Source organism: Plecotus auritus, assembly GCF_963455305.1.
Source record: "Plecotus auritus genome assembly, chromosome: 1".
In the NCBI taxonomy this organism is placed as follows: domain Eukaryota; kingdom Metazoa; phylum Chordata; class Mammalia; order Chiroptera; family Vespertilionidae; genus Plecotus; species Plecotus auritus.
In genome coordinates this window covers 172,096,921-172,112,982 of record NC_137770.1, presented here as the reverse complement: position 1 = coordinate 172,112,982, position 16,062 = coordinate 172,096,921, and the positions used below count along the sequence as shown (strand labels likewise).

The following is a 16,062-nucleotide window of genomic DNA, read 5'->3' as shown; positions in this document are numbered from 1 at the left end:
TTTATACCCACATCCAATCTACAAGAAAATCCTGTTAGTCCTACTTTCAAATTATAGTGAAACGAGGGGCCCAGTGCACGAATTCATGCACCTTGAAAGGAACTGTGGGCCTCGAGGCTGTGGTGGGCATAGGGTGGGTCTTGGTCCACCCTCCGCGCCCCCACCTGGCCCCTCCCACCCCGGCCCCCTGTCTGCCACTGACACTGACACTCCCACTCCCACTGACACTGCTCCCATGTACTGATGGTGCCAGCCCTGCTCACACCTGCAGGTGTGAGCAAGGCCGTTGCCAGCAGCAGGTGGGAGAGGTGGCTGCCGGCCCTGATTGCCCCTCAGGAGCAGGAGGAGGTGGAGAAGCCCTGAGGGGTGATCGGGGCTGGCAGCTGCCACTCGCACCCACTGATGGTGCCAAGCGATCAGGGCCGGGCACTGGCAGTGGGTGCAAGCAGCGACTCTGGCGCCAGCAGCAGGTGCAAACGGGGCCAGTGCCGGCAGCAGGTGTGAGTGCTGGGTGGGACTGTGGCACATGGGAGCAAAGAATTTTTAGTAACTACCAGAGACTCACCCCAATGACAGTGACCAGAGCCCTGCCATGGTCTGTCACCCCTGCTCACCTGCTCCACCATGCAGCCAATGCCCGCCATGTTCCATGCATGCTCCCTGGTGGTCAGTACACATCATAGAGACTGGTTGCTCGGTTGTTGCGCCATTTGGTCTACTTGCATATTAGGGTTTTATATATATGGACTAGACGCCCGATGCATGAAGATTCGTGCAAGAATGGGCTTTCCTTCCCCTAGCTGCCGGCATCGCCTTTGCTCCAACCAGAGCCGCCTTTCCACCTTCACTCCGACCTGGAGCCACCTTTCTGCCTTCATTCTGGCTGGAACCACCTTTCCGCCTTCCCATGCTGCCCAGAGGTCCGGAGCGGCTGGGGCAGTGCGAACACCTGCATCGTTGCTATGGCGATGATGCCAGCGTCCCACCCCCAGCCACTCAGCACCTGTGTATGCAAATTAACCCGCCACCTTTGTTGGGTTAATTTGCATATTCACTCCTGATTAGCTGGTGGGCGTCACGCAGGTACGGTCAATTTGAATCTTTCTCTTTTATTAGTGTAGATTGTGGCCACTGCATGCCATCTCCAATGCTACCCCCCTGGCCCACGCCATCCCTCCCCTAGAGTCTAGGTCTAACCTCCTTCATCCAGATGAGTTGTGGCATACAACTTTTTTCCAGATTTTAGAGAATAAGCTGCATATGCTGTACATGATATAATGATGCATGTTGATGTTTCTACAGTGAAACACATGAATACTCACAATAACTGGCAACTAAAATCCTCAAGGTTAGGTGAAGTGTAGGTTAGTTTTGCCACCTAATCAGCTATAGAAACAGCTTTTGGATTTCAGAATTATGGGGAGCAACTGCGGACCTGCACTGCAATCATCTTCCAGCTTTTCCCTGCTTCCATCTTTGCTCCTCTGTGGTCGCTTCTCAATTCAGCAGCCAGAGTGAGCTTTTAAAAGTTAAATAAGATGTCATTGTTCACAGTTCTGCATTAGCACCACTTAGTTCAGGAAGAACTCAAGTGCTGCCAGTGTCTTACAAAGTCCTAAACGATCTATCTCATCGCCTAGCACTCTCTGCCTTCCTCACTCCTCGCTAGCCTCCTGCTGCCATTCCTCAAACTTCTCTCAGCTGGGACTCTGACTCCAGCTCTTCCCTCTTCCTGGAACCCAATGCCCTCAGCTATCAGCTGGACCCACTCTCTCTCCTCTTTATCAAATCTCAACCTAACAGTGAGGCTACCCTGACCCCCCCCCCCCTCCGCCCCATTCAACATTGTGACCTCCTCAGCCACCACCAGCACAAGTGATCTCTCTCCACTGTACTTACTTTAAATCACCTTTTAATATACTGTATTGTGTACTTATTTATAATGTCTATTTTGTCTTTCCTTACTAGAATATAAGCTTTTGAAGAAAGGATCTTTTTCTATTTTGTTCATTGGTACATTTCCAGAACCTAGCATAATGCCTGCTACATAGTAATTGGCACTTCAACACTATTTGTGGAACAAAGTGATCAATGAATAGATTGATCACTCATAACTTTTTAAACTAAAATAATCATCATATAATCAAATTTTCCATACAAAACCTAGTTTAATGTAACACATTAATCTATATTTTAAGAATTTAAAAAATATATTCTTTTCTGATTGTTACTTATTTTTATACTATGGAGAGATGTTTTATTGTGCTTCCAGTATTTTTTTCCCTTTCCCCCCCCTCCCTTCCTACCTCCTTTTCCCTCCATCCCTTTCTTCTTTTTGAAGATTGTCATTCTATTCAGTGGATTTTAAAAAAATAGATATTATTACCTTCATTTATTTATTCAATTTTATGGTGTTTGGTTTTTTTTTCAATTTCAGTTTACATTCCACATTATTCTGTATTAGTTTCAGGTGTACAGCATGCTGGTTAGACAGTCATGTACTTTACAGAGTGGTTGCCCCCCCCCCCCCCAATATTTCAAGTACCCATCTGGCCCCATATATTGTTACTACGATAATATTGACTACAATCCCTATGCTGTACTTTACATTTCTGTAACTATTGTATAACTACCAATACAGATTTTTAATCCCTTCTCTTTTTTCACCCAACCCCCTCACCCCCCAATCCCTCTGTCAGTCATGAAATTAATTTCTGTCTCAGTTTTCTTCAGTACTGTCAGGTACACAGTTGGTCACTCTCACCTGACCTCACACTCCATGATTCAAGGAACACTCTTTGGGGCCCGAAGATACATAATGGTCAGATTTGACCCAATATTGATTGCAGGGGGAACCTTTTTAAACCGGTTTAACCCCCAGATGTTTTCCCCTCAAACAATCATATGGTGCCTCTGGTACACAGTAGGTGCTCAAAAATATTTGTTGAATGGAATTTTATATTGGATTCTATGTTTTTAATCTAAGTAAATCCTTCATATGCTTGAACTAGCTAAATTTAACTTGTTGATTTGATAGTCACTCCTCAGATCATCAGAGTTATTTCAGCTTACTAGTAATATTGACATTGAAAAGAAACTATGTCTAGAAAACTCTTAACTCAAACATACTCTACAATTTTAAGCATGATGTTGAGTAAAAGTGAAAAGGCTTTGAAAGGGAATATGAAAATAAGGCTGAGGCATTTGAAGCTGAGGGTTTTAAACTAGTGCCAGGCAAGGAATACAATGAATCAGAAGATCTAGTTTTGATTCTCACCCCTATTATTTATGAATTAAGTGACTTTGTATAAGTTACTAAGCTTTCCATCTCAATTTTCTCATCTGTATAATTGAGTTAGTATTCTTAGAATTACATTCACATTGAGTGGTTTCAGGGATCAAACTTAATACAAGTAAAAGTATTTGTTAATTATTAATTACTATGAAATATAAAATATTGCTGTATTTTATAGGAATAACTATGATGGGGAACATTTACATAATATGTGATTAAGGAAATAACCATTTATGTGTGATATGAAACATGAAGCATGTATTTTTTTACTTGTTAAAACATCTTTAGTTGATTTGGAGAAGTGCAGGGAAATAATTTTTACACTTTTCCTTCTCTGATTTTCAATCAAATGCACAAAACAAGATAATTTTATTCTTTTGAATGGATAATAGAAGAAATTACAACTAAGCAAAGCAGAGTACAGAAGAAATGGGAAGGGTATTTGTATTCCTCTAACCCAGTGGTCGGCAAACTGCAGCTCATGAGCCACATGCGGCTCTTTGGCCCCTTGAGTGTGGCTCTTCCACAAAATACCATGTGCGGGCGTGCACGGACAGTGCGATTGAAACTTTGTGGCCCATGCGCAGAAGTCGGTTTTCGGCTCTCAAAAGAAATTTTAATCGTTGTACTGTTGATATTTGGCTCTGTTGACTAATGAGTTTGCTGACCACTGCTCTAACCTATAAGTGATATTCTTGTATTCTTTTTTTACAAAAATATTTATTGTTGAAAGTATTACAGATGCCCACCTTTTCCCCCCATTGACCCCCTCCATGTATTTTTTAAATAATTCCAACTCGAGTGACCCTCGGTCTTTAAAATTGTGTAAATAGAATTATAATCAGATGCATTTGCAGAGGTCACCCTGTAGACCTGACTGGGCAACTCTGCAGTTCCCAGATAACACGAGATTCTTGTTCTTTCACGTATGGGACAGACCAGTGCTTCTCCAAGTGTGTGTGATTGAATATTAGTTCTCTGGGATATTATGCAGGTGTATGCTAAAGAAGTTCTGAGGTCAATTGAATTTGAGAGATCCTAGGTTTAGTAAACTTCAATAGGTTTGTTAACTGTAGGACTTCTCAGTATGCTAAGGGTCTTGTGACTCTCTCGGAGTGGCATGTCATGGGTATTATATAACTGTTGGGATTAGAGTTCATTGTCACCAACTTCAGGTCAGGCTGAGCCGAACTAAGAAGTGTAGAGACCACTCTCCACAAAACTGAAGAGTCCTCTCCCATAGGTGTTCATTTGCACGGTTTCTGAGACCAGTGGGTTGTCTTGGCCTCTGGAAGAGCCTTCTGGAGGGGTGGAGTTGGAAGGACAGAAAGGTGCTAGGCAGACACAGGGCAAGAAAAGCCCATTTAATCTGTGGTATGCCTGCCTGGACACCAGAGGTATGCTGCAAGGGGCTGCAAAAAAGTTGGAGACCAAGAACCAAAGACAAAAATCTGGTATCAGAGCAGGTAGGATCTATCCCAGAGCAAAGAAAAGAAGAAACACCTTAAAATATATTTTTATTGGTTTCAGAGAAGAAGGGGGAGAGAGGTAGAAACATTAATGATGAGAGAGAATCATTGATTGGCTGCCTCCTGCACACTCCCTACTGGGGATTGAGCCCAAAATCTGGGCATGTGCCCTGACAGGGAATCAAAACTGTGACCTCCTGGTTCATAGGTCAAAGCTCAATCACTGAGCAACACCAGCCAGGCAAGAAGAAACACTTTATGTAGAACCTGAAATAAAGGAAGATAGGGGAAAATACATTTTAGTGTAGCAAGATAATGAAATATTATGTAGTGATGTTGTTTGAAAAATATTTAATGAGTTGGGAAAATACCCATGTTATAAAAATGTTAAGTGAAAAGAACACACAGAAGTGTATATACCGTTGACCCCTTTGGGGTATAAAATGCATACCTATATCTACCTGAATGAATGTAAAAGTTTGGAAGAAAAGAGCCCAAAATGGTAACCATGGATCTATCCAGTTTGTGATATTTGGGGTGATTTCACTGTCTTTTTGTTATCCGCAAGTTGTGTTTTTTAATCACTTCGTCCCCACTGTCATTAGTCACAGTACCTCAGAGCAGTAATTCCTCGGCAGAGGGGCCAGTGGTACTCAAATCCTGCTTTCTCCAGCAGTGTGCTGTGTGTTTTTACAAAGAACCCCAGTAGATTCTAATTCTTAATCATGCTAAATTTATTTAGAGCACAGTGTTTTTAAAAATTCATGCAAGGTTTTATTAACTTCTATTTTTAACCTTTCACTTTTTTTTTTTTTTTTTTTTAACCATCAAGTGTGTCAGGTATGCCCAGTTTTAGCTAAAAAGCTCAGATTATTGCAAGGAATACAATATCACTTGGCCCAGGAAGCAATTTTTTTGAGTGTTGGCATAGTTTCTTTGAACCACGGTAACTTATGCTTATCTAAAATGTAGATTCCTAATCTCTCCAATACATTTACTACAGCAGACTGTCTAGGGAAGTTCTGCTCAGTCAGCACTGTGTGCCCAAGAAACACGGGATCCTGTGAAAATGAAAACCCACCTGGTGAGGCTGTAGTAGGACCTGCGATTCTGCATGTCTAGCAAGCTCACAGGTCATACTGCCGACCACACTTTGGTAGCAGGGCCCTGAGAGCCATAATGGCAGCTCTAGGCCAGCAGAACCCTGTCCTCAATAGAGACAGAATCAGCCCGATGTGGGGCGTTTAAAACATAACAACCGTGCCTGAAATGTAGCATGCGGCATCTGGCTCATCGAAAGTCAAGAAGAAAAGTGTTGCAGATGAAGATTTTCCTATATAATAAAAGCCCAGTGACCAAACGGCAGAACGACCAGAATGACCAGTTGACCAGTCGCTATGACGTGCACTGACCACCAGGGAGCAGACGCTCAATACAGGAGCTGCTCCCTGGTGGTCAGTGCACTCCCACAGTGGGAGCAGCCACTCAGCTGACCAGGATGAGCAGCCACTCAGAGGGCAGGTCTACAGCCACTGGAGCAGCCACTCAGAGGGCGCATCCACAGCCGTTCAGCTGACCTGGATGAGCAGCCACTCAGAGGGCAGGTCTACAGCCACTGGAGCAGCCACTCAGAGGGCAGGTCTACAGCCACTGGAGCAGCCACTCAGAGGGCGCATCCACAGCCGCTCAGCTGATCGATTTGAGCGGTGCTCCCACAGTGGGCGATCCCCACAGGCCACGCCCCCCTCCAGTGCACAAATCACGTGCACCAGGCCTCTAGTAGGATATAATGTAATATGGACCAGGTGCTCTTATGAGTGGCCACAGCACATAGCACACAGCACACTCACTGTTTTTGTTATTCTAGATCAGGAGTATGTGCCGACATTCCAGGTGTCCTGTAGGAGGAAGGAGACTGTTTCCTTTCTACCTGAGTGCTGCTTTGCTGCAAGCTGTGCACAGGTTCTTTCTCTCATTTCCCGTCAACAGATCTGAGTATGTGGCTGCTGAGATCACATTGTTCTCAGTCATGGAAATATGGTCTCTCTTCTGAGTCTCTGTGGTGATGAGTAAAAATATTGTTTCTGCCGAGGGGTGAAGAGGTCTTCAAACTAGTTTGGTTTCTAGTAAACAGCAAGGCCTACAGAGACCCCGAGGAGATGCCTGACATCTCCCTGAAGATGACATTTCTGCTAGTGTTTTGAAGGAGTGAGTTGTCAATGTTTACAGGTCAGGATCTGGTGCTGTGAATTCTGAAAGTTTTCAAGATGTTTGATTTACATTTTAATTGGATCGTATGGCGTCTGGTGAAGAAAAAAAAAAATAGTTCTCTCTGGAAAGTATAAATTGAGTCCTTGGCGACTGTGACCAAAGGCAGAAGTCAGATTTTTTTTTAAAAAAAAATTCATTTATATGGTAATGATAGCATTGCCTGCTTACCTCAGAAAAATACAGCCCCATTTTGTGTTCTGGCCCTCAATGTTTATATTTTTCTGATGCTTTCTGTTATGGTTCATTACAATTTTATTATTTTTGGCTAACCAGATCCCTTTGAAACAAGTTGATTTGCAAGTGCAGGCTATTAGGTGAACAGACAAAATGAAAATAGAAAGCTGCGACTTCATATATCCTTTCCTGTGACCAAATAATTGGACTCTCCTGTTTTGTTTAGGTGTGAAAGTACCTGGTTGAACAGTTGTAATGTTAGAGACAGCCTTGCCTCAATTGCTTTGCTGTGCAAATAGCCTTTTCAGAGACAAAGTCTACAAGGGAAATTTACATGATGGGTCTGACAAATATCAGAAATAAAAGCTCCCTTTCTTCCTTTAAAGTGATTTTTGGCCTAGGGCATTGACACCTGTCTCCCACAGTCCATGGGCTTCTGTGACCCCCCTAGGTGATCATGCTGCACCAGGTCCCAGCAGACCTCTTGGGGTTCAGGTGTGCGGGAATTAGTCCTGACAGAGCCTAACTTTTAGGGATTCTTTTGGCTTAGAAGAGAGAAAGAGCACAAAACTTGTGAAGTACTCTTAATCTGGAAAAGTTGTATTACCATCCATGTGGTCACACCTACAGAGGAGCCATCTTTCAGACATCCTGTTCCTGTTCTCCTGGGCAGGGTTGAAGTTGTTCTGAAACTTGATTTAAAGGAGAAATAGGTGCGTCACAAAAACTGGGCTTATTATGGAGTAGCTGTGTCTGTGTTCCACCTTTCACCAGAGATTTAATTTTCCCAGCTCTGCTATGTACCTTTCCCCCAGAGGTGTCGTGTGAACTTTTTAGATCCTTCCTGTGGGATGAAAGCTCTGGCAAACAAGAACTTATTTCTGTGGAGCCCAGCAACCCTCTCCTTTTTTCCTTGTAATCAGGAGGTAGCAAAGAATTTTCTCTAAAGTGGTTAAGGAAATTTTAGAAACTTGTTTCCAATCCTTTTGTTTGCTTCTCTCAGGTCATTTAAAACTGTAATGCAGATTGAGGGTGGTGGGGAGGGGCAGGGGGGGAAGAGGTGGGATGACGTGGGAGAGGAGAGTGGAGGGGAGGGGAGGAAAGGCTGCCTCATAAAATCCTTGTCATTCACCCCCATGCTGTAGTCTAAAAAAACCCCCGTTTTTGCCACCAGAACAAGCCTTCAGAACATTAGAAAAGTTCCATGTGCACCATTCTCCTTCAATGAACTAAACCTACAAGGGTAGAATTTCAGACATTGTTATCTTGACCCTTTTAGTTCAACAAAAAATGCCAGAACTGGCCTGGGTCATGTCAGGGGAGCCACCCAAGCACTAAACAGAATTTGCAAATCTACCTTCACTAACTATGGTTTACACTTTGTTGTAGTTACCCTTTGGGAGAGGGCTGGCCATGGGAGGTGTGTATGATAATATTTACACTTACTCCGCTGTGCTTACTCTTAGTGCTTTTTGGGTAAAATATACAGTTGACTATCTGGGAGACCTCATTTATGAACTCAGGTTATATATTAAAATTATCATATTCCTGGGGAAAATATGTTTAATAGAAAACAGTGAGTCAGACTTTCTTTTTAAGAAGTTTCCTTATGATTTGGGTGGCTGATCCTCTCACAGGCCCCAGGGCTCCCCAGGCGTTAGGGAAGCATCCTGGACCCCTAAACCCAGTCCCACCAGGTCTTTATCCACCTGGCTCCTTCCTCCCATGCCTGAACACCTCCTTTCTTTTAGTTCAGACAGAAGGTTGTAAGAAGCAATGGGCATGGGATATTTTGAGTAGGTGAAACATTGACCAATGGAAGGAAAATGTTGAGGAAATGTTTTCAAGATGAATTCTTTAGTTAATGTTGGTCTTAACTGCCCTCTGAGATCCTCTCCCCCTGTTCATTCCACATGCTGCAGCCAGAATGGTGGACCTCACCTTGGCACTCCTGTGTAAAAGTCTTCCAGAGGCTCCCGGTTTCTACCAGAATACAGTCCCAAATCTTACAAAGCTTTAAAAGGCCCTGCACAGTCTGCCTGCATCTCCAGGTTCATTCATGTGGCACCCTTCTTCCCCTGTGACCTTTCCAGCTCTAATGAGCATTCAGTCCCACACACCTTCACTCTTTAGGGTGCCAGCTCACAGGAACTCATCCTTCATGCCCTGTATAGGCATCACCTCTCGGAGGTTTTCACGCATCCGTCCTCCTCCTGCTAGCTCCCCTTTCACCTCACCCCCCATGATCACAGAACTTCCCCTACCTCACTTTTAAAGCACTCATTACCTGGGGAAATTGTTAGGTGTCTGCCTTTACATCTGGACCGTAGATCCTCTGAAGGCAAAAGCATGCTCTTTGCTTCACAACAAGCTCTTAGCCCAGCACCAGGGACCTAGGGGATGCTCACTTCCTTGATTGACTGCATTAGCATGTGGATGGAATAGAGGGGGGAGGATGGACAAAAAGATGCTAGAGGAATGGTATTGTTAGATTTCTCTGATCCTTTTCTATCTCTAAAATCATACCATTCTAATTTTGAGAATTAATGGTTCAGCTACAGAGACCCACAGGTTGAGAACCGCTGCTGTAGAGCCTAAGACCATCGGAAAACACTGATATTTACATTACGATTTATTAACAATAGCAAAATTACAGTTATGAAGTAGCAATGAAAATAATTTTATGATTGGGGGTCACCACAACATGAGGAACTGTATTAAAGGGTCGCGGCATTAGGAAGGTTGAGAACCACTGCTCTGGCCACTGAGAACACGTTTCTCCAACTATTCTGAGCGCTTTTTTTGTCCTTGAGGCCTGAAATGCTCCCTCTTCTCCTACTCCAACACTTTGCTTGGAAGGTTCCATGTTCTTCCTCCCTCCATCCAAATGGTGCTTCCTCAGAGAGGACCTACTTGATCCCCCTTCGTAAAGCAGTCCTCCTGCACCAGGAAACCTTGGAGAGGTCCTCCCCCATCCATCTAGACTTCTTGCCATCTGACAGGCTTTCATCTGGAAAAAAGGGAGCTGACAAAGCATCAGAATGCCCCTAAAATATGGTACCTTAAGATTGGACTAATTCCAATCCAGAGATAATTTGTATAAGTTACAACAAGATTAAGGAAACAAAGAAATGGTGGTCCTAATAGAGTTTTTTCTAACTTTCTCTGTCATGAGAAATGAATTGTGATTGCCTACAACTTTGTAGTATTTCTAGTGGACAGTCTCCTTCTCAGAGCCTCAACAAGGAAAGGAACACTATAATTGGATGTCATTGCTGTCAGTCATCTGGGTGTACAAGAGGGAGGGCATTTGCCTCACCCCAGAGCACCTGTGATCAGGTAGTGTCCCTAGAGCTTGTCTGTGAACTAGCTTCTCTTCTTTATTCTTCACATGCTGCTTATATGTGAGTGTGTGAGGCAGAAGGTGAGGGCGATTTACTGTCTGGCTTTTGAAACAGAGAAAAAAATCAAAGCAATAAGCTTTTAGAAAATCAGTGTAAATATTACGAGATTATTAATTTTTGAAATTGTTGCTAAAAATAATAGGAACATTGTCAAAAAAGAACCCTTTTGACTAATGTGTGTTCCCTGGTGTTCTACATCTTTCACTCCCTGCCTTATAAAAATAGAGCTAATTAATTTAAATTCTGTCAAAGAAAAGGGAGTATTCTCTGGTCTTTGGCCAAGAATTCCTCTCCACCACCACCCCCATTCCCACACCCCCATTCCCACCTGTCACTCTCCATGACGTCATCGGGTGTTTTCCTTCCTGGCCCTTTTCAACGCTGAGAATTGTGGTATTCATTGGTCTTCGAGTTTGTCTGCCTCTCTCATTCGAGTGCAGGCTCCATGAGGGCCAGGTCCTTGTTGAACTGGCTCACCCCTTTCTCCCCGTCTGCTTGGCCTCCCACAGTGCTTGGCATATGGGTGGTAGTCAAATAAACGTTAAAAGAACAAGCAACTAATTATTTAAATGAATCCATGTTTTTAAAAGTGGATAATTAAGCTCTGTCCCACTTGTTTCAGTGAGGAAGAGTTGTCAGAGTGCATGGGTTTCTTGACAAGATCTTCACATTTGTTCAGTAAACACTTACTGAGTGCCTGTCACCAGGTCAGGCCCCGGAAATGCCGCATGAATAAAACATGATTGATGTCCTCCAGGACCTCAGAGATTAGCAGCGGGACAGACACACATGTGTGTGTAAATAACTGCAAGTCTATGAAAAAAAATGGAATAGAGGTGTAGAAAGAGGAGTCTGAACTACAGGGGGGCGTGGGGGATTTATTTGCCCGGGGCATGAAAGTTTTCACCCAGACAGTGATATTTACACTGGGCAATGAAGGAAGGTATTTACACTGGGCAATGAAGGAAGAGGGAAGTTTGGCAGGTTAATTAGCAGGAAGAGCCTCCCAAGCTCGGGACAGTCAGAGACTGAAAATGAATGGCATGTTTGGGCACGGTGGGGTGGGGTGGGGTGGGGTGGGGGCACTGTGGGGTGGGGTGGGGGGAAGAAGGAGCTGTGAATGCTGCACCAAGGCCTTTGGATTTTATCTTAAAGGAGCCAGGGCCCCCGCCTAAGCAAGGCCAGCCCTGGTAAGAAATCCAGATGAGCCTGCACCAGTGTGCAGAGCTCATGGAGGGGAGGGGGTGCTGTGGTTAGAAAACCAAACCACTCACCCCACTGGCAGGCATTTCCATCAAAACATCCTCAACCTAGTGTTCGCAGTGTATCTTTTATAGAGACACAATTTTGAATTTCATGGAGATGAATATTTTACTCGAAATTAGTAGCTCTTTTACTAATAAAATGTTTTTTCCAGATGAAAACCTTTGAATGTGTTTTTGTGTTGAAATTTAAAAACTTGTGAAAACCAGTTTTTATTTGCACACAGATAAATGTTACAGTATACATCACTGCAGAACAAACTTCCTGACTCTTCATGTGAAGTGTGATGAAAAGTTTTGGGTTCTTCCAGATGAGTGGATGCCCAGGTCTTTCTCTCCTGCCCCTTGTTAAAGTCATTGCCCTTTTATCAAAACCTCTCTCTGTCTCTTACAGTTCCACGGCACCCTTCAAATGATTTGTTTGAAATATTTGAAATTGAAAGAGGAGTCAGTGCAGATGATGAAGCAAGGGATGATCCAGGTAGATACTTATTTTATTTAAAATTGAATTTATTGGGCTGACATTGGTTAATAAAATTATATAGGTTTCAGGTGTACAATTCTACAATGTATCATCTGTATATTGTATGATGTATTTACCACCCCAAGACACTTATATTCTTATTACTGTTATAATGACATTTTATTGTTTTCCTCCATTTCATGAAAATAATTTTTAAATTATAGATTGTTAGGTTACACCTAGGAAAATTATAGATCCTTTTTTTTTTCCAACTTGGTTTCCTCTGCTGTTATATCAGTTGGGCACAAGTAATTAAGTCATCATTATTATTTTTTGTTTTGTTAATCCTCACCCTAGAACATTTTGCCATTGATTTTTTTAGAGAGAGTCTAAGGGAGGGGGAGAGACAGGCAGAGAGACACATTGATTGGTTGCCTCCTGCACACACCCTGACCAGGATCAGGGATTGAGCCTGCAACCAAGGTACATGCTCTTAACTGGAATCAAACCCAGGACCCTTCAGTCTGTGGGCTGATGTTTTATCCACTGAACCAAACTGTCTAGGACAAGTCATCATTATCTTTTAAAAAAATTATATACTAATATATATATATACACACATACACTGAGTGGCCAGATTATTATGATCTCTGAACACATAATAATCTGGCCACTCTGTGTGTGTGCGTGTGTGTGTGTGTGCGTGTGTGTGTGTGTATGTGTATGTATATATATTAGAGGCCCAGTGCATGAATTCGTGCATGGGTGGGGTTTGGCCAGCCTGGGACATGGTGGTTGGCCAGCCTGCCTGCTGGTTGAACTCCTGGTCAAGGGGACAATTTGCATATTAGCTTTTTATTATATAGTATATACACTGAGTGGCCAGATTATTATGCGTTCAGAGATCATAATAATCTGGCCACTCAGTATATATATATTAGAGGCCCGGTGCATGAATTCGTGCATGGGTGGGGTCTAGCCAGCCTGGCCAGGGGGAGGGGACATGGGCAGTTGGCCGGCCTGCCTGCTGGTTGAACTCCTGGTCGAGGGGACAATTTGCATATTAGCCTTTTATTATATAGGATATGCACTGAGTGGGCAGATTATTATGCATTCAGAGATCATAATCTGGCCATTCAGTGTTTGTGTGTGTGTGTGTGTGTGTACATATATATATTAAAGCAGCATTTAATATAAGCTATGAGGAGGAAATAATATTTTTAAGTGATGATGTAAAAGGTCATAATTGGCAACATTTGTGTGCTGTGTTTTTTACGGCTGAGCACACAGGCACAATTGTGCTGAGAAGGGATTCGTGTGATTCCCTTTTGATCTCCTGGAAAGAAGTTCTGGTGGGTTAGTGAAGTGAAGATAGGAGAGAACACTTGTACCGATAACCTTGTTAACAAGGGCGTTTCTGTTGTGCATTGTGGTTTACTCGTCTTTCTGGTCATTCCCTTGCAGGTGTCCTGATACATAGTTGCAGTTTTGACCATGGACTTTGTGGATGGATCAGGGAGAAAGACAGTGACTTGCACTGGGAACCAGTGAGGGATCCAGCAGGTAAGCCCACTTTAAGTCTAGGACCCATTTCAGGTTGATCCCCTTGGAAGGCCCAGTTCTGCTAGTCAAGGGCACTGTAACACATCCCTAAGAGGTAAAGAGAGATCTTGTCCAGCATTCAAAGTCCATTTGTTAGCTGTCAACTAGAATTATATTATGGGAAGGCGAGTAGTTCATTAAAAGGCTTGGTAAGTAAAACACGTGGGCTTATTCTAACTTATAATTTTCAATTTACTTGTGCCCCATTCCCAAGCATAAAAGAAGTACATCAGCCATGGTAGTAGTTCTTGGTTGTTTTCTCAATCATGTAGTTTGTCACTTTTTTAAGATTTGAGACATAGTTGAAGGAGCCTGAAATTTCTGTGAAGTTGTGAATACCTCTCTGAAAAAATGTCAATCTAACTTGGATGCTGGAGTTATAGTTACCATTATTTATTCCGCCAAAGGATGTTCTTATAGTAAGATGGATTTAGACATAGTTCCTTGGAAAATTAACAGGCTTTTAAATTGCACACTTCCTACTAATCTAAAGTTTTAGTACTTGCAAGATGTTTTGTTGTCTTGTTCCAGGAAGCAAAGCTACATATTGTTGGTTTTTTTCCTCCCCTCAGTAATTGAATCTTTTATGGATGATGTCAACTTAATGAAAGGATGAGGAGTTCAACTTCTTTTTATATTTCTGATTCTAGATTTAGAAATAAAAGGGACAATATGTGAAGAAAAAGTATATCATTAACTAAAAAGGATGTTGTTAATTAAAAGCCTAGTTGTTAAATACCATTCCAAGTATTATATAGAAGAACAGAAAACACACAAAAGTTAACTCAAGAGGATATGCTCTGTTAAGCCAGTTATTCTCAAACTTCAGCATTTGTACAAATCAGCTGGGGGCCTTGTGAAAATGTAGATTTTGATGCCTTTCTAACAAGTTCCTTGGGGATACCTCTGGCGCTAATCCTTGATGCACATCGTAAGTAGAAAGGTATTAAAATATTAGTCTAAAATATTTCATTAAATCCCCTAAGATTAAAATACTAGACAAATATTGAACAACGAAAATTTGAGGTAAGCTTTTAAAAATATGAATATAAATTCAAATGGGTTTTTTAGATTTCTTTTAGCTATTATTTTCATGACGTGCATGTATACACACAAAGCAGTCCCTCTCACTCTCCCGTTAGCTCTCCCATTCATTGAAGTTTAACTGTGAGCAGGACAATATTATTATACATTTTTAATGTTATTTTTTAATTACAGTTGCCAAATATTATTTTACATTAGTTTAAGGCTATAGCGCCATGGTAGACAGTTACATAATTTACAAAGTGATCACCCTGATAATTCAAGTATTCACCTGGCACCATACACAGTTATTATATTACTGACTATATTCCCTATGCTGTACTTTACATCCCTATGACTATTAGGACAACATTAGTATTATTAATGTCACATATATATGTGAATTAGAAAGAAACCAACATTTAATTAATACCTACCACAGTCTTGAGTCATTCATCATTTCATTAATTTTATTTAATATCCTTTTATCCACCCTGTGAAGCAGGTTAAATATTGTTTTTATTTCACAAAGAAAATACTGAGGCCCAGAGTGTGCATAAATTTCCTAAGTCCACGGAGCAAAAGAACGGACTTCACATCCAGACCTCTCTGTGCTGCCCACGCAGCCTCCGAGGCAGTTCAGTGTCCGGAACGGCCAGCAGTGTTCTGGGGTCTTCACTCCCCCACAGACTGGCCTCTGTCTCCTATGGTAGTGCACATGGTCCATGAGCAGATCTCAGGCCTGTGGAGTCAACTGACCGCTGACGTGAAGTCGTTTGCTACCAAAGGAAGGATCGTTAGCAGCCATGCATGTTCATGGTCATAATGGATAACCCTTTCAAGTAAAGTACACTGAAGAGAGTAGTTTATGCTAAATAAACTCAAAAGAATTCATTACACATCTATGTAGATAGTCTATGTAGATAGTAAAATACTTGATTTTTAGAATTTCAATACCATATTATAGAACCAATTTAGTACTTTCCAACATTTTTTATTATTTATCTCATAGGTAAATGTTTAAGCTTGTTGTGACCCAAATTCCACTTGCCCTCTGATAGAAAAATGAGAAGAGGATTGGAAATTAAAATGGCAGGCA

At 42.2% G+C, this 16,062-nt stretch overlaps 1 protein-coding gene across 4 annotated transcripts in view; it reads left to right on the top strand.

The window, feature by feature from the left end:
• The window catches only part of NPNT (nephronectin), an 85,005-nt gene that overhangs the window by 57,654 nt on the left and 11,289 nt on the right, over positions 1 to 16,062 (top strand). For all 4 annotated transcript variants that reach the window (XM_080662752.1, XM_080662753.1, XM_080662754.1 and 1 more), the window contains 2 exons: positions 12,270 to 12,356; positions 13,803 to 13,901. In XM_080662752.1, coding sequence (XP_080518878.1) covers positions 12,270 to 12,356; positions 13,803 to 13,901 — 186 coding nt within the window. The remainder of the gene's footprint in view (positions 1 to 12,269; positions 12,357 to 13,802; positions 13,902 to 16,062) is intronic.